The following is a 22,462-nucleotide window of genomic DNA, read 5'->3' on the forward strand; positions in this document are numbered from 1 at the left end:
CCGCAGCCGTGGTGACGTGGCTGGACTAGGACTGCTCATGGGCTCTTCCTCTAGAACATTCCATCTTTCAGGGGTCTGTTTCCCTGCAGCAGCAGCCCTTAGCAGGGGCAGAGGGCTGCTGCCCTGCAGTTTGTGGGACACCTCTACCCTTCCTTGAGCCTGCCCCTACCGTCCTCTGCACAGCAGGGTGGGGACCTCAGTCCTGGGCCCCACCAGCAGGTTCTCCAGGTCGAGAGCTCCTGCCTGCCCTCTGGGCAGGAGAGGGCCAGGGGGCCGCCGGCTGCTCTGGAGAGCAAGGACCTGGGTGGCGGCTGCCTATCCAGCACTCGAGCAATGCCCCTGCCCCAACCTGCCTTCTCTGGGCCCCAGGGACAGCAGGGACAGCGCCTGCCCTCCTCTGCTCAGCTGCCACTCCCCTACCTGCTTCCCACCCTTCCACGATGGGTTCCAATCTCCTTTCTGCTGTTGTCGCCTTCCCTGCTGTCCCTGTGGGCCAACAGCTCCCACTCCTCTCGATTTACTACTGTTTCATTTTACAGAAAGAAAACTCGTTCACTATTGGCTTTAACCTAAATTCACCTTCTTGGAAAAAAATGAATTTATATGTTACACACAAATACCACAAATAAACAAAGGTAGAAACACAGCACGTTAAAAACTAAATTTTAGAACAGTCTGAAGAAAAATGGAAGTATTTTTCAACCGTGGGGAAGGTTAGGATTTCTTGAGTGGCAACAGCATTGCTGATAAAGGGAAATATTATCTGACTGACCACATCGAACTTTCCATTTCTGAACAGCTTCACAAACAGGTCAAAGCCACAACCAAGGACCAAGAAAATGGGGAACGCTTTCCAACCAGCAGGAAAACAAGACCACCATCCAGCAGAGACATGGACAGACAGGTGGGCAAGCCTCCCGAGATTCTGGGGCAGGAAGCTGACCCGGAGCCCAGGGGCTGTCTCCTACACAGCGGCCAGCCCGCACCAGGAAGCCCGAAGCTATGGCGGGACAGGACAGGATGGGACAGGAGGCACCCAGGGCTCTCCTTCCAGGTCAGCAGAGCGATGTGGGCATCTGGGCTGGGGACCTTGGAGGGTGCAGGCAGTGAGGGGTGCAGCCCCAGGGCACAGCCTGGCAGTCAAACCTGCCACGGTGTACGCCAGCAGGCAGAGAACCAGCCCTCTGCAGGAACACGGAGTGAGCCCCACTGAAGGAAATGCAGCCTTCTTGCTTGTGGACGCAGAAATGAAGCAGGGAAGGACCCATTCCTGGGGACTGGGAGGGGCGGGAACCAAAGGGCATCAGCTTCCCTGCAAAAGGCCTCTGCTCACTGAAACTGAGGGCCTGGCTCAGACATGCCACGCACCCTGGCGCTCGCCCCACTGCCCTCTTCCTATGGTCTCGGCCTCTCAAAACAGAGGAGCGACTGTGTCAAGGGGAAGCCAAGTGTGTCACGGAGCCCCAAGACCAGCCAGTCCTGAGAACACACGAGCAGCCCCCAGCACACTGGGGGACAGCCAGCCAGAACTCCGTGTTGAGTCTGCCCGACCCACAGGGCTGAGGCCCAACCCGGGTCACACTGAGGTTTCCTCCTGTAGTCAGGGTGCCATGGCTGCCAGTTATGGAGGAAATGCCTGGTACCCAGACAAGTCCTGGTTCTGGGGGGAATGCTCTCGTCAAGTCCCCAAACGCAAACAAAGCCACTGGCCACCCTTCTGGGGCTGGGTTCCGCTGCAGTGGGGTGGGGCACACCTGAATCAGAGGCACATGTGGCCCTGCTCTCCAGGAAGCTTCAAGAAGGCCCGGCCAGCCTCACTGAGGGCCCCAGAGCTCAGAGTCCTAAGGAAGCAGAGGCCCTCAAGCTGCTGGGGACACAGGGAGGGGCAGGGTGCCATGGGGAGGGCAGCGGAGGGCAGGGAGCCGGGAGGACCCTCTGAGGGTTGCCACAAGGCCAAAGCCAAATGGACACCTCTCACCACAGAGACTGAACGAACAGTTTAATAGCAACTTCTCCACGGCAGCTGACACGCCTCACGGCAGGGCTGAGTGTGCCCCCCACATTCTCCGGGGGCGGCACACGGGATGCTCCAAGGACACAGAGCGCCCTCCTCGCCCCTGGCCTGGCCAGGCTGGAGCCCAGGACCCCCCCCTCAGAGCAGCAGCAGAGCCCCATGATGCCCCTTCTCTCCAGGGCCCGAGGCAGGGGCCTCCCTGAAGGCCATCCGCCCTGCTTGCCTCACTCTGGCCAATCCTCTGCAGCTGCACACTGAACCCTGCCCAGGGAGGCCCTGGCAGGCCTTGGTTCCTGCACAGCCGGCAGCTGAGTGCCTACACCAGGAGGCAGCCCCTTCCCAGGGGAACTCGGACTCGGCAGGCGCCCACCAAGCCACAGCAAGGTTCAGGTTGGCGCACCAGCACCTCACTGAGCCCCGGACCAGCTGCCCTGCCCTGGCCCTGGTGGGGGATGGCTAGAGCCCCGTCAGGTCCACAATGGCCTTGATGAAGATGGCATCGTCACGCACGTACGAAGTCTTGGCCTCCATCTTGGAGACAGGGCAGAAGAGGGGGCAGCCGCTCGCGATGTTCATGTCACTGACTGGCCTCTGGAAAGAGGACGAGCTCACGTCAGGCCTGAAGGCGTCGATCACATGCTCCCGGTTGTTCTGGTCCAGTAGCATTAAGGTCACCTGGGAGGAGATGATGCCCAGCGGGTCACCCCCATCAGCCCAGCATACCTGTCTACCCACACTTGCAGCCCAAGGTGAGCACTATGCCAACCTGCACCCACTCTCGATGACCTCCATCTGTACATGTCCTCTTGCCTCCAAGCTCAGGGAGTGCCCACTGCCCAGCCCTAAGGAGCAGGTCTGTGCCCACATCCCTCCCGAGGGCCCCAGGCCCCACACCTGACGTGGAGTCAACCAAGAACGACTCTGGGTCTCAAAGTGCTGGATCGCCTCCTACGAGGCCCTTCAGCTGTATTCCTTCCTTTAACAGACTCCGTGGCAGCCTCTCTACCTGCTGGTCCTGAGGCTGGGATGCCACCCCTGGGCATGTGCCCAGCATGTAGAAGCCAGGGCACCGTGGTGACAGGGCCCCATGCGCAGGCCCTGCAACCAGGAGCACGAGCGTCCTTCCCACGGCCTCCCCGCTTGGGGCTCCGAGGTGCCCCACAGCCTCACGTACCTTCTGGTTGAAAGGCCACCGCAGGAGGGCGTCATTGGGGCCCTTCATCACCACGAAGAAGAGCGACAGGTGCGTGCCGCGCCCCGTGCCGTCTCCATTCAGGTAGACGCGCAGACACATCTTGTAGCCGTACCTGCTCGTGTAGAAGGCTGCAGGGGAAGGAGCCAGTGAGCCCGCGCCTGTGAGGGCCCAAGGTCCCCGCCGCCTTCCCTGAGACAGACACATGGACGTGCTTGGGTGCGGGAGTGTGAAAAGGGAAGCTCCTTTCAAATTGTGAAGTTAGCGGTCACTGACAACGAACTTCAGAAACCCCACGTGGCAGCAGAAACGGCACTTCTGAGTCTAACCGAAGGCGCTCGCACACTCTCCATGACGCCCTGGGTGGTGGGAACCACAGGGTGAGGCACCGGCTTGGGCTCCAGGCCGGCAATCGGCGGTGGGGAGAGCCAGCATCGGATGCCCAGTGGGGTGCCCAGAACACAGCCAGAAACACGCTGGCTGGTTTTTCAAGTGACAAGACAAGCTGTGGGACACAGGCCACCTGCAGACAGTGGCCCTGGCTGCTTTCTCCCCAAGCCCCCAGAAACCACCCCCTCGGCTCCCCACGTGCCCACCCAGTTCCTGCCCAAGACTCGCCAGGTGGGTCAGGGCCGGCAACCTCTGCCTGAGTGGAGACCAATGCCCACCAGGAGCCCATTTCACGTTCACGTCTCGCCAAGAGCCAAGCCCACGGGGGACCCAAACTCCCTCTACTGCCAAGGGAACATGCCAGCGACAGCACCCAGCAGACTGCACGCCTCCCTCCCACCCCACTCGGAAGGCAGGCGTGTGCACTTGGCCCAGGACACACCATGGCACGCGGCCTGCGTTCCTCTCCCTGCCTGCGGATCCACCCGGGAGAGGCACCGATACCTGCTCAGCCTGGACTCTGGACCACGTGCTCCCCAACAAGCTCCCCAAAGTAACATCAAGATAAAGGGCTCGTGTGCTCTGTTCCAAGGGTGGCGGGTCAGTGTACACAGGGGCCTGAGGCCGTGGCGTGTGAGGCCGCACAGGAAGCACCTGAGGGTGCGGCTGTGGCCTGGCAGGGGCAAGGGGGCCGTGCAGAGCACACTGCCTCCCCCTCCAGCAGCACTTTCCCAGTACAGACATGCCTCGCAGAGACTGGCTGGGGGGCACGGGGGGATTAACAACCAGCAGTGCGGCCAGCAGACTGCAGGGGGGTCAAGCGCGGTGAGGCCTTGGAGGGGCAGAGTCCTGCCTCAGCAGCGGCGCCGTGCTACAGGCGCGAGGAGCCACGGCTGGGGTCCCCCTGCCCTCTCAGTGCAGCTGCTCAGGCATGAGCAGGGAACATGCCCCAAGCCGAGGGGATGCGGGCCCAGAAGAGCAGCACCTGGGGAGAAGATGGCGGGAGTGCGGCCGGCCACTGCTTCCTGGCGCTTCCGGGCAAAGTCCGAGATCTTCCAGATGAACACGCCGTCGAAGGTGGCCGCCTCCATGTCATGGACCTTCTGCTCCAGGTCGGCCATGGCCAGGTCCTTGAGGCCGATGCTCCGCTCCAGCTGCTGCACCTGGGGGCGTGGGGGCCCGTGAGGACACCTCCCTCTCATGTGAATGGCGGGAAGAGCTGTGCCCACTCCGTCTCCTGGGTGGTCTGGCATGGCAGTGAGGCTGTCTCTGCTCCTGGGGCTTCACCAGGCTCAGCCTGTCTTGGGTTGGCTCTATCCCCAGGGGGCCCCCCAACCACACCCAACCCCAGGGTCAGGAAAGGCACTGGTGAGGCTACACAAAGCAGGACATCTTCCCCATGGCCACCTGATGCCCAGGTCTACCACTGACGGGGGCTCAAGGGGAGTCAGTCAACCCAGAACATGGTTGCTGTGCCGGAGAGCATGGCGCTGTGACTGAGCCCCAGCTCAGAAAGCTGCCCAGGGCACAAACCTGGTTACTGAGGGTCTCAATCCTGTCTTGGTCCAGCCGGTGCTGTCGGCCACAGGCCTCAGTGGTCATGGCCACCCGCTCTACCTCCCGGTTCAGCACGCAGACGATGTTCTCAAAGGTGGCCGTCTTCCTCTCCAAGGCCTCGCACCTCTGCAGGAGCTCCTCGGCCTTGGAGAGCTCCACCCCAGGGCCCGGCCTGCCAGCCTCCCAGGGCCCCTTGCTCTGGCCGAGAGGGCCGCTGCCTCCCGGGAGGTGCTCCGCTTCCAGGACAGCGCCCAGCAGCATGGCCAGGTGCTCCCGGAGCCGCTGTGCCTCGTGCTCCTGCCGCTTCTCACTCTCCACCTGGGAAGACCGGACGGTGGCTGGCACGGCACCTGCATGCCCGACCCAGGGATCCGCAGAGCACAGATGCGCCCCAAGCAAGGTGGGGCACGAGGTGGCCATGGTGCTTCCGTCCCATTCACCTGCGGCGTCTGGACTCGATTATGTTCCAGAAACACAAACCTTCCCCCAGGACTTGTTTATGTTTAAATAACAGGTGGGGGCACACAGTGGGGGCAGCGCTAAAGCTGAACTTCTTTAAATAGTCTGTACTGTACAAATCTGACTCTGCAGCCAAATCTCTTCCAAACCTTCACGATATCTGTATTTTAAAACGTTAGTAGATGCTCTCAGAAAATTGAAACAAACAAACAAATAGGCCTCCCTGTGAGGTGGTCCACCCAGAGCAGCTCCTGATGGTTCCGACAGGAGACCCCCACCATTCTGGGAGTGCCCCCATGGCTGTACTTGGGGCCTAAGGAGGACAGTATGCCAGTCCCAGCTGGAACCAGACTGGAAGACCTCGACTGACCCCCAGGTAGGTGAGGCAGCAAGCATCCTGTGGCCTCAACAGTCCTGCACCAGGGAACCCCAGGCCTGAGCGGAAACGGGCCTGCACCACGCAGCAGCCAGAGCGAGGGAGCGGGGGCACCGTGCCTGTTCAGTGTCAGAGAGAGTGAAGGCCGGGGAGCAGAGGTCACCAAGTAACGACGCTCTGGAGGGGCAGAGTGCAGGTGTGCCATCCTCCCAGGGCCTTGGGCCCTCAGCTGCAGGGTAGGGCAAGGACAGGGCAGCAGGCTCCATGTGGACAGAGTAGGGGCCACTCAGAGACAAACGGCAGGTGTATGGGAGCAGAGGGGAGGTGGGTTGAGGTCCTGAGGGCCAGGGAAGGGGCAGCAGATGGAGGCTGTTCCTCGGACTGGCCAGCACGTGGGAGACAAGAGAAGGGCCCAGAATGACTGCTGGGCTGGGGCCGGAGCAGCTGGGTGACTGAGGTGCTCCTCCAGGCAGGTGGGCGGACTGGGCATGGCTGAGCTCTGAGATGCCCGCATCCCAGGGGCACAAGGTGCTGGGCACCCTCAGCACATGGGGGGTTGGAGCTGGGGTCCCAGGAGCGCATGGGAGGACTGTGTGGAGCTGACTGTGGCGCCTGAGGGGCAGCAAGGGAGGCAAGAGGAGCCAGAGCGCTGGGAGCGCTGGGGGCAGCGTGGGGCACATGCGCTCAGGCAGTGGGAAGCGACTGGGTCATTGCAACCTGCTGCCCCTACTCTGGGCAACCGGGGCTCCCAGGATGCGCATGTGGCGCCACCTGGCCCCACAGACTCACCAGCTCTGGGCAGCCGACGGCGTGGAATCTGCACGGGGCCCGGCATTTGCCACAGGTCCTGACATGGTCCTGAAACTGGAAGCAGGTGCGCTGTGGCAACATGCTCTGCGCAGGGGTCAGAGCCCAGCCAGGGGTCGCCGTGCCCATCCCCAGGGGCTCTGGGAAGCGGCTCACTTTCTCACGTGAGATCTTCTTCTTGCCACAGCCGTTGCAAGTCAAGGGGAACTTGGGGCAAACTTCGTGGTGTGCCTGAAAGAAAGCAGTCAGGAGCCTGAGCCCAGGGTACCCAAAGTCAGGCGGGGCAGGTCCCCAGAACTCCCTCCACTCGTGGGGGCAGGAGTTTCAGATTCTGGGCCTCCTCTTCATGCAGCAGCAGCTATCAGAGCAACACAAGGTGAGCCACCAACCACCACTAGGGTGGGGTCACCAGCGAGCCGTGGAGGGTGCAGGACAGCGGCTTGGATCCGGGCACAGGGGTGGGAGGACAGGGGAGGGGGACTCTGGCAGGAGGGGAGGCCTGAGCACAGCCGGAACACCTCCATGGGATCCTGAGGACATGCGGCAGGGCCCAGCTCTTCAAATGAATGGCAAAGTAAAGAGATGCTGGGGCGTTAAAGAGGGAGCCCTGTAGACAGCAGTGCGGCTGCGGACCCTGCCTGGGTCACAGCTCCCGTAAGTCAACGCTGCAGATGCTGACCGACGGCCAGAAACGTGGTACTAGTGAGCTGGCGATAAGCCGTCACCGCTGAGCTGTAGACGCGATGACCCACACAGCCCTGGAAAAGGCCCGCCAGCCCGCCGCAGCACCCTGAGGAGCTCGTAGGTGAAAAGGCCAAGCACGGGAGGCTGGACCAGCCCGGCGAGGCTGAAGCGGCCTGGCCCTGCCGTTCTGTGTGGGAGCTTTCTAAAACACAACCATCCCCGTGAGCCCGGTTCCCCAAGAACCCTGTCCCCACATGGCTGCATGTGAAGGGCTGAGGAGCTGGTGCCGCATCCCGGGCTTGGCATCCGTGGTCCCGGCCACCACCAGGCCCGGCCCAGGCCCTCACCTTCAGGTCGGCCCAGCAGCAGGGCGCCCGGCAGTGCCTGCAGCTGAGGCTCCTCTCAGGGCACTCCTGCTCCGAATGCTGCTCCTTCTGCCCAAGGCGGACCAGGCCTTTACAGGCTGGGCACTCCGTCAGCATGAACGGGCAGTGTCCCTCGTGACAGCTCTGGTGGCAAGGGAGCGGAGCGTCAACAGAGCGCACGGGGGATGCTCTGGGCAGCTGAGGTTCCCGGTAGGTTTCGGCACCGAGGTACTGGTGATCCTGTGTCACCCCAAGTGCCCAGCACGGGTGGCATGCCAAATGCCAGGAATTGCAGCCACTCCAACACCTGTGCTCCAGGTCAGAGATCTGCACCCAGTCCTGCTGGCCGCCCCCACCCACACCACACTCTAAGCACGGCCCTCCCTGCACCACACCCACAGGACACAGAGGGGACCACTCAGGAGTGACGCTGAGGGACAACAGGGCCACAGAGGACTGGGATGCGGAGTGGGGGGCACAGGGGCAGAGCCCAGCTGACCGAGGGACAAGGCCCTGCTGGGCACCGGGCGGTGCAGATCCGGTGTGCTGTGCTGAGGCGCCAAGGGCCAGAGCGAGGAGAAGGAGGAGCAGGAACTCAGGACCCCACCCATGCGTCCCAGCACCCCTGCTGCAGGCGGGCCCCACCGTCCTGGAGCTGACAGCCAGGCAGGGACATGCACGGCGTGGCCTCAGGAGGAGGGGCCCCAGCCTGGGACCCCTGCAGCAGCGATCCAGAAAAAAGGCTGGGCGAGGCCTGGGCACAGCAAGCGACACTCTCCGGCTAGGGGTCAGGAGCGGGGTCGTGGGGTCAGGGATCCAAACCCCGCTGCATCTCAGGCTGCCGCTTTCCTGAGAGTGAGATGGACACAGACAGCCACGGAGGGCCCGGGGAGACATGGCACCAGGACCTGGCCGGGGAGATGAGACAAGGGACCGGAGGCCCAACCCCTCCAGGGCAATGGAAGGACAGGCCAGTCCCAACCCTGACAGGCCTTGCAGGGCCGGGGGATGGGGAGACCCACCGGCGCCCTCAGGGAAAGTCTGCTGTGAATCAGGCAGGGAATGGGTGGGAGGCCGAGGAACAGTGCTAAAAAATGCTATTTTTACTGTGGAGAAACATTAACATTTACCACCCAAGCTGTCTCTAAGTGCACAGCTGAGGGGCATCGGGCACATCCGCCTGGTGTGAGGCTGTCCCCACCCCCCCCACCGGGACCTCCCATCTTCCCCAGCCGACACTATCCCTATCAGACACTAGCTCCCCCTGCCCGGCGCCCCCCTTCGCTGGATCCTGAAGGGCTGGGTAGGCCTGCGCGGGCGGGGCTCTGCAGGATCTGTCCTTTCTGGGTCTCTCACCAGGCCCGACTCAAGGTGTACACAGGACGCACTACAGCACGTCCGGCGTGCCAGGGGACACCTGGGGAAAGGAAGCCTGCTGAGCAGCGGGGGTCAGGAGCAGGAGGCCCTGGTGCTGTCAGCAGCTCCACAGCAGTGCCCACAGGAGGACCCATCCTCAGGGCTCCCTTGGACAGCTGTGGCAGCGGACTGGAGAGAACAGGAGGGCCTCACATGCACCTTCTGAGTGGCCCTGCCACTCCGAGGAGGCACACTGACATGCCGCTGGGCTCGGCTGCTGCGGCCAAAGCTCGCCATTCTGGGAGCAAGCAGAAGCGACAGGTGAACTCCGGAGAGGCAGCCGTGGTGCGCAGTGCACCGTGCTTCCCGGAGCAGGCACCCTGTCCCTGCGGCCCCCTGCATGCACACGCCAGATCAGTGCCGTGTCCCCAGCAAGCCTCCCTGCTGATCCCCCACAGCCCGCGGTGCACCAGGCTATAACCGGCCACACAAAGCCAAGGAACATCGGCGGAGCAGGAGGAGACCCGGCTCCCCATGGCTTCCATTCACCCTCCCGGGGGCACCCCCCACACTGGCCCTGCAGCTGCTTAGCAGACCTGCCACTACTCCCTGTTGACAGCTTTTCAAAGGCTCCTGGTAGGGTGCGTGGCCCAGCCCTCCCAGACCTGCACCTGCACTGGCCCACACAGTACTTGCCTGAGCCCCCAGGGTGAGGACCGCGGCGGCAGGAGGGAGCCTGCAGCATGCCTATACGGGGCAGGCACAGCTCCCTACCACCACCCCAGCAAGCTCTCAGGGCAGGCTGCTCAGGTATGCACACACGCTTCACAGAAATCGGTATCATTCAGCCATGTCCAAATAAGGCACTGCAGCCAACAGGCGTTCTGGCCGAGTCCACCAGGACATGTGGTGGCCAGGCGTGCCCAACTCAGCCTCGCCTCTCCCTGCCCTCGTCAGCTGCCTGGGGTCCCCCTGGGGCCCTTCTCTGCAGCTCTCTACAGGCCCTGCTGCCCTTGCCCCACAGCTCCTTCCTGCTCCCCAGGCCGGGCGGGCTCTGCAAACATCCAATCAACTGGAGTTTGAAGTCCCTGGGTTCTCAGCAGACTAGACATCATTACAAAGGAAAAACACACTCAAAGGCTACAAAGGATTTCCCCCCTCTCTCCACACTTTTCCAGTAACTCAGACACGGTGGGAGCACAGTATGCCACCTGCCACCCAGGTCTGAGGGCCCCAAAGGGCCAAGAGGCTGGCTCAGAGACAAGGGCGGGGCCTCCCCTACAGAGGTGGTCAGCACTGGGCCTTGACCCCTCAAGCCTGTGACACTCCAGCCTGAGAGAGATTTTATCAAGACATTAAAGGCCAGGCCAAGTGTCCAAGGGCAGCGCCTGCCCTCCCACATGACCACACCACCCCTCTCAGGGACTTTCCAGAGCTCTCCGTTGCAGCCAGGGACTTTCCACCCTGCATGCCTGCTGGCTGCAGCGCCAAGCCATGGGCTGGCTGCAGTCCCCGACCCTCAGCCCCAAGCCCATGAAGCCAGTGGCTACACCACGGGTCAGAGGGCAGCAGAAACCTGAGGAATTAGGAGCTGGGGCGCTGTTTCACCTGTCCTCGGGGTTCTCTTGGTCCCCTCCAAAGGCAGCAGGGCATACCACGACCCACTCCCGTGCCCCACACAGCCTCCTGTGCCCACTGCCTCCAAGCCTGCTGGGCTCTCCATCCTCCTAGGAGAGACCCTGACCTGAGGCCTGCTCTCTGGACAGCCCCAAGCAGTAACAGCAGAGCAGGCCCCTGGCTGCACGTGTGCAGTGCTGTGGCTCTGGGCCATGCGGGGCGTCTGTCCAAGGAGGCAGAAGTTCCTCACTCCCAGGAAGGGCGCAGGTGGCCAGAGCTGCTCCACTTCAGGCCCCACCAAAGGGTGTTCCCCAGACAGGGCCAAGCAGCTCCACTTGCAAAACAACTTAAAGCCCAAACTGCACAAAGTTGATCAGATTAAGAGGAGGAGGGAGGGATGCACAGCACACAGGCAGGAGCCACCAGGAACCTGGGATCCCAACTGGAGCCGGCCCGCCCCTGCTGTTGACTGTCACAGCCCCAAGCCTGGTCCCTGAGAGGGGGCTTCCCAAAGCCGAGCAGCCCTGGGCAGCTTGCCTGGGCATGGGAGAGCCGGGGTTCCACGCTCCTGCCTCGCCAATGGGCTCCCTGCTCCGAGAACCCTGCCTATCACTCTGCCCCAGGGAACACAACTCCCACCCAGCCCGCAGCTCCCATGTCACCTCCCGTCTGCGAGCCTGACTGCTCTAACGGCCCTCGCAGAGTGGGGTCCTGAAGGATTAGTCCTCAGTGGCTGGCTCATTCACTCAGCACGATGCCTGCAGGCCTGTGCGTGCCATAGCACAGGTCATGGCTTCCTCCCCCCCTGGGCTGGATGTTATTCTGTGGCTTGGACGGGCCGCACCTTGTCCATACCCTCACCTGCACACAGCACTGCCAGCGGCCCTCACCTGCAAGTCACTCTGATGTGCTCCTTGAGAGGAGGCGGTGGCGGAAGGCCGTGCACTGGGGAGGCCTGCTGGCTAGGGGTTAGCTGCCAGGTGCCGATCACATGGCCACCCCAACCATGGCGACGCAGAGAGGGGCGCAGGCCAGCCTTGCCTACAGACACAGCGAAAGATGTACACCCATGGCTGGCCCAAAGGACAAATGTGCAGGCTACCACTGTGATTTCCAAGTTGATACAGCTCAAAATAGGAAAGTTATGCTTCCCTGCAGCTCGGAATCGCTGCAGTGCCCTCAGGGCCAGTGGCGCTCAAGGCCAGTGCCAGGTCCTGCACACACACTGTCTCACCACCACTGCCATGGCAGGGGATGCCATGGCCTGCGTTCCCATTTGACAGACCAGGAAATTGGGCAGAGAGTGTGTAGCCCCAGGCCTGCCATGTGGCTGGCTGTGGTGCTAAGTGATGTCACTGGGCAGCTACCATACCCTCCCCGCACACAGCTACCAGGCTGAACCCCTGCAAGGCAGGGGTGGCCAAGGGCAGCTCTGGGGGTGGGGCTTCACCCTGGAGGCTGGACCAGCACTGGAGGCCCTACCTCATACTCTTTAAGGGTCCCCTTCCAGCTACAGCCCTCGCTGGGACAGGCGGCCGGCAGGCTCTCCACCTCCCTGCGGGCAGCGTTGTCCGGGAAAGCCTGGGGAGAGAGCGCCGTGCGGTCAAGCCTCTGCCCAGATGCCCGCTGCCTGCCTGGACTGAGGCTCAGGGACCCAGTCACCTGTCCATGCTGCCAGTCCCAGCTCCAGATGTCCCTGCAGCAGCAAGGCAATGGCTGCAGCATGAGGGCCGCCACCCTTACAAGCCACCAGGGCCATGGCAGACGCTTTCATTCTGCGGTCGTGTTATTAAAGGGAACACCAGCCACGTCTGATCATTTCAACATTAAGTCAAAGGCCTTTCACTTACCGAACTGCTCTCTAAAATAGAGACACCTTCCTCGTATATGCCCTCGTGCACACAGGCAGCACAGTTCTGGGGCCCGGAGCTGGCAGGAGAGAGCGGAAGGTGGGCTATCGAGTCTGCCGTGGAGAACGTCCCATCCAGACCCATCCAGCTCGACCCCATTTTTTCTCATTTGTCACCAAGTCAATGACAAGCCCTAAGTAACTGCAGGATGTTTACAACATTTATTCCCATCCTCTGGCGACACTCATTCCTCCCACCATGAACAAGGGTGCCCTGAATGGCTCAGGCTCACACAGGTGCACCTGCTGGCCAGCTGGGCACCACGCCCACGAGCAGCAAGGTCCCTGGGTCCAGGACATGCCAGCTCCCACTCAGACTAGTGGAGCTGGGGTGTGGCTTTATGCTCCCCAAGACCCACGTGAACAGCAGGGCAGCAGAGGAACCGCTGCAATGCCACATTTCACCTGCATACCCACAACTGCTGTGTCGACACTGAGTTGGCCTTCAGGCTTCCTGCGGCTTGTGCCACCAGGGAGCATTTCACCTGGTGCAGACGAGCTGCCCAGAGCCACCCGGTGCCCGCCGTACCTCAGGATGCTGGCCAGGCAGCAGGAGCAATAGCGGTGGCCACACTGGGCCTGGAAGGGCCTGCGCAGGACGTTCTTGCAGGCTGAGCACAGGTACTTGTCCTCCAGCGTGGCCCCCAGAAGGGCCTTGGAGAAGCCGGGCTGCAGCAAGTCCAGGGAGCCGGGAGGGGTCACACCGGCTGCAGCCATGAGAGCCGCACGCCCGGCAAACTGCCGAGCCCTGAGGAAGAACACAGTGGGTCACAGCAGCCCAGAGAGCTGCCTTAACTTGAGTGGCTGTCCGGACACCGAGGGGCCCGGGGTGGTGAGCTGACCCCTCAGAACCTGGGAAGCAGGATTCTGTGCTCTGGGAGCCTTGGAGATAACCTACACCAGTCTCCCGCTACAAACCCAAGGTGCGGAGGCCTGCACACACTGCACAGCCAGCCCTGGGTGTCCGCCCCGTAGCTCTGAGCCCAGCAGGCTGTCCCTGAAGTCACCCAGCCCGGGCTCCGCTCCTAGGCCAGCTTGCATCTGAGCACAGATGATGCCACCTTCGTGCCACTCGAGTGCTGCGCTCCTTGATCCTGGAGCGTTTCTGGCTCTGGGGGTTCCTATGATCAAGAAGACTTCAGAATGGTGGATGGTTTGTGCCACAGACCTCATCAGCCCGCCAGGAAACCCCAGCTACTGCCCCCGGCTTGAGGCAGCCTCAGGAGACGGCCACACCAACTGCTAGCCCCACAGTACCGGCCCCGAGACCGGCTGCACCGCATATGCAGCACCACCGCCGGGCTCCCTGTCCACCACTGCCAGCATCCCTCTCACGTAAGAGCTTCCTGCTGCCATCCACCAGGCCTGGGCAAGACCCCCAAGACAAGGCTACTGGGACAGGCGCGTCTGATGGACAGGTTCCCATGGAAAAGGGCAAGTGCCCGCAGCCCTGAAAGTGAGGCACACCTAATGCAGAAAGGCCAGAGACGCAGGAGCCTGCAGTCCCTGGGCACACTCTCCCGGGGGCCCTGCCTGCCACCCCGGGGACACATCCTGAGTGTCTTCCCACAGATGCACATGTTGTGAGGGGGGCACACCGACTTTCAGCCATGACGTTCTGAAACAACACCTCTTTCCAGGAGAGGCGGTCCGCGCGGGACGGTGCCAATGTCCACAGGCTGTCTTTGCTGTCCCGTGACAGCCTGGCATTATAGGAGGCAGGACAGCATGTCATCTTCCTTTGCTGGGCAAGGCGACTCTCTGCTGACTCCTTGGCTTTGGAGTTTGGTGAGGCCTCACGTTCAGACGCACTCACTCACATGGGCATGACCTGCATTTACTCCTCCAGCTATGGACGGAGAGGACGCTGTGCCCCAGGGGTCACTCATGGAAGGGCACACCCTCCCTCCCCAACCCTCCCTCTCCCTCTCTGCCTGGGCCCCTGCACGATCCATCCATCCAGGTGACCACTGGGTGATCTTGTCCTTTCAAGCCCTCATGATGTAGATACGTGAGCACAGATGGGGCTGCTTATGAATGAAGGCTGCCAGCAGAAGAGCCCAGCAAAGGGCCCGACAGCTTGCAGACGGTCTGACAGGGCTGGCAGGCCAGGCCGAGGAGGAGGGACCCCTCAGCCTGCATTTTCTCAGGTCATATTCGATCTAGCTTGTGTGTATATGAGACCACAGCAGGGGGTCTGTGAGGCACACACTCTGAAGGCCTTCCGCACTTCCCATTTTTCTTCTCTCTAATCATGTCACTAAATTGGTTTCATGGGCCTTTTAATGGCTTAAAAATCATGGCCCTCAACTATACTAGAGAGTTTTATTTCTAAACATCACTAGTGAAAAAGCCATGTTCTCTCGGTCACAACCCTACCATGTATTCATCATGTCAAGCAGAACAAACTATGAAGCGCGAAGGACCTACGACCGCAGGGGCCTTGCACGGCAGGGCCAGGAGGGGACGTCAGTGGACCAGGATCCTCCTCAAGCTCATGACGCATTTCTCTTCTCAAGCTTCCCTTGACAGCTTCCTGAGTGCCTGTCAGACATGGCTTCACTCTCTGGCATCGACATCACGCCTAAACACGGCTGGGCCCAGCTTCCTGACCTCCTGGTCACACCTCCTATGGCACACTGAGCCCATTTTATTAGGCCTTATTAATCCCACTTTTACTCCTGTTAGATCTCAAAGAACCACAAGAATGCTCTCTTTTGTGTGATAAAAGAGGGAAAATGCCCCAACGCACGTCTGGGCCTGGACCTGTCTGTCTGCTCTGCGGTGACCTCATAGCCACAGGGCATGGCTGGGGGCTGGGTTGTTATTCTTTGTCACACCTGGGGAAACAGCCTCTCTAGCCCAGGGCTCACCCAGCAGCACACGCTGCACGAGGGGAGGCCTTAGAATTCAAATACTTAGACATCGCATTCAAATCTCTTGTGTATATACAATTTAATCTGACTCTTAAGAACTGTAGACACAATCACACTCAAAATCGATGAGCCGAAACATGACGCTCTGAAGGCTGATCCTGTCTCTCTCCTGATGTGGTGTTCCCAACACGTGGGACACTCCTGCCTCCTCCAGCCCTGTCTCAGCTTCCGGCAGCCTGCCCACGCCCTCCCACTGAATTACACAGGGCTTGGCGGCTCCCCGAGACCACCAGGGTCAGCTGCACTGGACGTGTCACAGAGGGGAGCAGGTGGTCAGGCAACTGACAGAGAGCCAGGCACTCCAATTGAAGCTAGACATTCTACTGGGCCTTTCGAGCTTCCAGGGTGCCTCCCAAACCCTGACTCTCAGGGAAGGTTGTAAAAGTGAGAGTGATGTCCACTTGCGGGACTCATGTGAGTGTGTGGGCAAATACTCTCACAGCCTATCCCGATTTCACACCATTCATCCCAATAAGACACTTGACGTTAATGCACTAGCTCCAAACAACACTTACTTTTTGTTAAAAGGCCATTTCTTTTTTTTTTATTATTAAGGTATCATTGATATACACTCTTATGAAGGTTTCACATGAAAAACAATGTGGTTACTACATTCACCCATATCATCAAGTCCCCCCCCATACCCCACTTGAAGTCACTGCCCATCAGTGCAGTAAGATGCCACAGTCACTACTTGTCTTCTCTGTGCTACAGTCTTCCCCGCGATCCCCCCACACCATGTGTACTAACCATAATACCCCTCAATCCCCTTCTCCCTCCCCATCTCTCCCCTTTGGTGTCCTCTAGTCCCTCCTTGGAGTCTGTGAGTCTGCTGCTGTTTTGTTCCCTCAGTTTTGCTTTGTTGTTATACTCCACAAACGAGGGAAATCATTTGGTATTTGTCTTTCTCTGCCTGACTAATTTCACTAAGCATAATATCCTCTAGCTCCATCCGTGTTGTTGCGAATGGTAGGATTTGTTTTCTTCTTATGGTAAAAGGCCATTTCTACCAGATGCAGAACAGTATTTACAGAACAGTTCCCACGAAATGAAGTTCAAGGGCTGGCAAAGCAGGTCCAGGGTGACAGACCTGGGACAGCAGTCATGCTGCAGGTGGGGCACTGCGACAAACAGGTATTTGACCTGCTCTCTGACTCCTGCCACAGAGCTCCTAAAGCCCCTGGGGTTTCCTGAGTAACAAGACAGGGGGGCCACTTCTGTGATTCACCCAGCCCTTTGCCAGGGGAAGACCCAGAGACCGCCGACCACACCACTGACCAGGGAACCAAGCCCCCGAGCATGTCCAGCTTGGCGAAAGGTCGCAGTGCTGGGAGAGTGGTGTGCTGGAGAAGGCATGGACGCTTGCCTGGGCAAAGTCTGTGCACCCAAGGAGGGGTCGTGGGAACCCCTGGGTTATGGCAGGTCGTCAGCAGTTCAGCCCTGACTGTGGCGCCTGTCAAGAGACGTGCTGGAACGGGAAACCCACGGAGTTGATGTCAGAGGCATTCTGAGTGGAGAGACACAGAAGTGCTCCATTTAGGGGTCAGCGTTGCCTGCAAGGGTCATGGGGGCCTTGGGTGCTGGGAATGGCTGTACACGGACCAGTGTGTGTGCTGCACATTCAGGCTTCTAGGCTGCTATGTATACACCTTAACTCAAAAAGAAAAGGTGGGTTTTCTGTTCCCAGAGTCAAAAAAGATGGTGAGGTCCCTAACTATGGCAGACTCATACATGTTCACTCCAAATAACTGTCTAACGGTACTAAAAGCGGTGAAGCAACCTCAGAACCAGGCTTTGACATGAAAGAAGTCCCCCAGGAGAGTGGGGTCACCAAGCACTGTTCTCCCATCTCTGTGCTGCAGTGATGGCTGGACTGCAGGCCCCCCTCAAAAACCCAGGTCCCGCCTGAGAGCAAAGCAGGAGGGCCCTAAGAAAGGCCACCTCTGCAGGGAATCACTGAGACCATGGCTGGGCTGGAGGCTCCGGAAGCCTCACCGGGGGCGTTTCACCTGGTCAGGGGGCTGGCCCTCACCTGGGGGTGTGTGTGGGGTGGGGTAAGGTGGGCCTCATCTGGAGTGTATGTGTGGGAGGAGGTGGCCCTCACCTGGGGGGGAGGTGAGGGAGGCAGGCTTCACCTGGCGTGTGTGTGTGTGTGTGTGTGTGTGAGGCAGGCAGGCTTAACCTGGCATGTGTGTGTGGGGACGTGGGCCTCACCTGGGTTGGGGGGAAGGTGAGTCTCAGCTGGCATGTTGTGGGGGGTGGGCCTCACCTGGGGTGTGTGGACGCTGCATCAGTGCACATGTCTGCAAAGGGCAGACTGTCCCGCCATGACAACTCAGCACAGCCCCACCCATGTGAACTGGGACACTGGAGCACCTGGCTGCTGGGTCACGGCCATGTCACCAGTGAATACAGCTCAACCCAGGGCCTTCACCTAGGACACCCTGATGCCAGGGGCTGGGCTTGTCACATTCCTGCCCCCAAGGCAGCCCACTCACTCTGGGACATATTGAGACTCCACATCACCTCTCCCTTGGCTGCACCCGGTTCTAACCACCTCCGTAACAAGCCTACTTAGGCAGCATTTGGGGACTTTAATCAGTGCACAGCCATCAGTGTGAGCCCAAGGGCTGGAAAGCCACTTCGAGAGTATAATTTTACATGTAAGTCCAGACTCAAAATAACGCCAAATAGTAGTCGGGTACCATATGAATGTCAACAATGGTTTATACTAAAGCATCATGGGCACATGTTGTCAGCGAGGACCTCTCCAATGTCCCAGTGCTGGTGTGAAGCACTGTGCAGTCAACACTTAGTTTCTCTCATTAAAGACTCTCAACTGGAGAGATTAACTAATGATGATGCTGCCTTTCTGTGCCTCTGAGGTCTCAGCCTAGACTCTGGTGACCCAGACGACCTCCTGCCTCCCATCCATCTCCCTTACCCGGGCAGGAGTGCCCTGGGCCGGGCATACATCCCCCACCCTATGGGAAGCTCCAGGGGCCTGTGCCCCGCCCCCACCTTGGGCATGCAGCACCCCCTTGAGCAGCTGCAGCAAACCCTTGGAGACCACTCTCCTTACCTGCCCGCCCCTTATGTGTTAGTGAACCCACTGGTCTGCTTCTATCAACACCTGGAATCTGACCACTGCTTCTGTCAGAGCCTGACCACCGGCCCCGGCAATCTGACTCGCTGCCACAGCCTTCTCCAGTCGCCCTGGCAGTCAGAGGGGCCCTTAGCCTGCGACTGGGACTGAGTGGGTCCTCCCTCAGTCCCCCAGGGCTTCCCTGCTGCCCACCCAAGGGTCTGCTTTCAGTGCGGCCTTCCCTGCCAAACCTCCCCAAAGCATCTAGGTGCTGGCTCTCCCTCCTGTGTGGCAAAGCTTGCCACCTCACCTGCTCTGTTCTCCTTGGGACTGTGGTGCTGTCCCCACTACATACACGAGGAGGCAGGGGAGGGTGGGTCCAGGCCTGTGTCGGGGTGCATGAACGCCCTCCTGCCAGTCCACTGACTCCTACATCCATTAATCTGGCCCTTCCGCCTGACTGCATATTGGCCCAGCTGTGTCCCCACCCCACTCCATCGCAGGACACCCCAGTCCTGGAACCCATGTCAGCCATCCTACCCGAGTCCCCCGCTCTGCTGCACCTCCCACCCCCACCCCGCTGTGTATTCATCTCCCTGAATCACAGCAGGCCACAAGCCCACCTGCCCCAAATGACACCACCACCACCTGCTGGCCCTACAGGGGACGTGGTCTCCACCCTCCTCTTCCTTGGGGCCTGGCACATCTCAGCTTAGACCTGAACACCAGCTGTGCCTGCCTCTTGGCCTCCCCTCTCCAGGCTCTATCCCTCTGGGCAGGAATGGGGCACCCTGGTGGGACAGTGATATGCCACCCCACCACTCCCAAACACACACACACACATAGCTGGGCCACCATGATGGTCCTCACCAGACTGTGAGGGAGCAGGCCCCGTGCAAACGCCTAGACTCCAGAGCAGGCAGAAGGTACACACCCCATCCTCTGCATCATCTCAGGGCTGTTTGGGTAACTTTCTGTGTTCCTTCTCTGGACCTTCCTGCCCTTAATGCTCAAGATGTCCCACTGTAGAAATCCACCTGCCGGGCAGAGGCCAGTCAGTGCACCAACCATGAGGTGGACAGGTGGGCAGGCTGCATCTCCCACTGTCGGGGGCCCCAAACCTGACTCTCAAAACACAAAGTGAAAAAGCACTTTCTCTAGGAACAAGCAACCACTGTAAATCCTGTGACCTCGACCCCAAATCACAGCCACTGCAGAAAATCTACTCCATTATCAGTAAGTTCAAACTCCTTATGAGAGACCCCTGGCTGAGAGCCCCTCCCCTGCCCCTCTGTAGCCCCCTACAAATGAGCCAGAGAGGCACAGAGGCACCCACCCGGCCTTCACTCTACTCACAGCCCCACGTGGACGGTCCGGGCTCCTGTCCTGGACAGCACATGAGGACTCATGCAGTAACATGAACATTTTTTGGAAAAAAAAAAATTCAAGCAATTTCAGGCTGATTTGGACCTCTACCTAAAACCAGTAACAGAGTAACTGAACACCATTGTCCTGGCAGATGACATGTGGCCCCAGTCACCCAGGGCCAGGTGTGGCCTCTGCACCTCTGCTCTGGGCTGGGAGTCAGGCCCAGCTCGCCCTGACCGTCACCTGGGGCTGTGAGTAGAGTGAAGGCTGGGTGGGTGCCTCTGTGCCTCTCTCTGTGCTGTCCCGGGCTGCCCACTGTCACAGTCGGCAGTGACCCCGCTGTGTCCACAGAGCCTCGCAGCCCCCTGAACAGTTTTCCGGGGCACCCCACTCCAGGCTCTGGACCCTATAGCCAAAACCAGCCTCCCAGGGCCTGCACTCGGACCTCGTTCCCGGCGCAGAACGCCCGCCTGACGCCCGCATGCGGACACCAAGGGGCCCGAGCCCGTTCTCACAGGCTTCCCTCCGTGAAGGGGAAAGGGATGGAGGCTGACACGCTGGCACCCTGAACTAACGCGGCCAAGACTCTGCTAGGGATCCACGGGGCGGCAAGCTCCGAGGGGGGCTGGCAGGGGAGGTGACACCTCGAGGGACGGAGGAAGGAGGGCAGACTTGGAAGGAGGATGGGTCAAGACCAGGAAAGGCTGACGGGAGGCAGGGGGCACTGGGGCCTTCTGGAGAGGCTGTGGGGGGGCAGCAGAGAAAAGATGGCCCAGAGGCCCGGGTGTCACCCCAGAAGCTCAGGGAGCTGGGCCGCATCCTGAGCAGGCCACAAGCTCCTCTGGGAGCAGGAAAGGGCCACCAAGCAGGGGCAGGGGCGCCCGCGGCCGGGATCCAGGCAAGGGGTGGGACGCACACAGGCCATTCGCGTTGGCGACGGAGGCTCGGGGCGGCTCGGCCGGGGGCACGGCGACCGCAGGCCAGAGCTCCCAGGTCAGGACCCTGCACCGCGGACTCCGTGTCCTGGATCCCCAGCCACGGGCCCTGCGTCGTGGGCCCTGTGCCATGTCCCCAAGCTGGGACTCTGTGTCGTGGACCCCCGCACCGTGCCGACCTGGTAGACGCCTGCGCACGTCGCCGCGTTGTGGACCCCACGCCGGACCCCGCGTGGACCCCCGGCAGCAGGCCCGGCGTTCGCGAACTTTCGGCGCCGGCCCCGCTCCGACTTTCAGTTTCCTGCTCCGAGAAATCCCCTCAGGCCGCGGGTCGGCGGGTCGGCGGCCCTGCCTCCACGCTCTGCCTCCAGCGCCGCGCGCCCCACTCCCGCGACCCGTCGACCCCTTACCTGGCCCGCCCGCCCCAGCCCCAGATCCCGACCCGACCCGACCCGATCCCTACGGCCCGACTCACAACCTTCGCCGCGCGCCCGGAACTGCGCGCCCGGCCGCCACAGCCGCCCCCGCCGCCGCCGCGGACCCGCCCCCGAGCTCGCCCTGACGGACTGACGCCGGGACCTACCAGGAGCGCGCAGGAGCCGCAGCGGGCGCCGATTGGTCCAGGTTCTGCCCGCCTCCTTCTCGGACCCGCCCTCCTGACGGACTGACACAGCAGCCTATCGGAGCTGCAAGGAGCCGCCGCTGGCGCCTATTGGGCGGAGCCGCCGCGGCGCGGATACTTAAGGTGCCTCAGTTGGCCGCAGCCCAGTCCGCCGGCGTTGGCGCGGCTCTTCTCTTCCTCCGAGCTCGGCCGCGACCGCGGAGGACCAGCTCGTGGCCGAACGCGCCGCGGCGGCACCTTCCCCTGCCCAGCGCCCGGCTCAGGGCAGAGCCTCAATCTGGGTTACATTTATGAAAAAAGTACAAAAAGACACCTGCTAACTTCAAGGGTATGAAGGTGCCCGAAGCCTCCCTTGCGGGAGTGAAATGTCCTAGAACGAGTAATGATCGTGGCTCGACACTATGAATGTACAAATGGCACTGCACTGTCCGCTTTAAAATGATTTGAGTGGTGAATCACTTTATGTGAATTTTACCACCAAACAAAATTTAAAATGCACCACCTGGCCTCCAGACACATGGCAACGTGGAACATGCACTTGGAAACATCTAGAAACAAGGTGGTGGTGGTCTTGGCCAGAAAAACGGGATAGCACTGAGAGGCCAGGCCAGAGTAGTGACCCCACCCCCCCTGAGACCAGTCTGTTCCTTTATCTGCCAAAGGAACGCTGGGACAGGATAGATCATCTCCGGTCGACCTGGGGATTTGCTAAGGGTCTGACCAACAGCCTCTCGCCTCACACCGTCACTCCAAGGTGGGGATCGCTCCACTTCGCAGAGAAGGAAGCAGG

General features: G+C 60.8%; 1 protein-coding gene across 8 annotated transcripts; it reads right to left on the reverse strand.

The window, feature by feature from the left end:
* Positions 1-1,982: 1,982 nt before the first annotated feature.
* Positions 1,983-21,603, reverse strand: TRAF2 (TNF receptor associated factor 2). 8 transcript variants are annotated; one of them, XM_037007601.2, is made up of 11 exons: positions 21,529-21,603; positions 13,256-13,474; positions 12,668-12,746; positions 12,300-12,398; positions 7,827-7,988; positions 6,952-7,026; positions 6,778-6,852; positions 5,130-5,471; positions 4,582-4,759; positions 3,189-3,337; positions 1,983-2,689 (listed from the first exon to the last, which is right to left on the reverse strand). In XM_037007601.2, exons 2-11 carry the CDS (start codon positions 13,441-13,443, stop codon positions 2,471-2,473), a joined length of 1,566 nt encoding a protein of 521 aa, XP_036863496.1. In that variant the 5' UTR covers positions 13,444-13,474; positions 21,529-21,603; the 3' UTR covers positions 1,983-2,470. The 8 variants fall into 8 exon arrangements, with proteins under 8 accessions (XP_036863496.1, XP_036863497.1, XP_017531244.2 ...); XM_037007602.2 differs by having other exon boundaries at positions 21,526-21,603; XM_017675755.3 differs by lacking the exon at positions 21,529-21,603 and adding an exon at positions 21,230-21,351.
* Positions 21,604-22,462: the final 859 nt, after the last annotated feature.

This window comes from Manis javanica, chromosome 2 (genome assembly GCF_040802235.1).
Source record: "Manis javanica isolate MJ-LG chromosome 2, MJ_LKY, whole genome shotgun sequence".
Classification (NCBI taxonomy): Eukaryota; Metazoa; Chordata; class Mammalia; order Pholidota; family Manidae; genus Manis; species Manis javanica.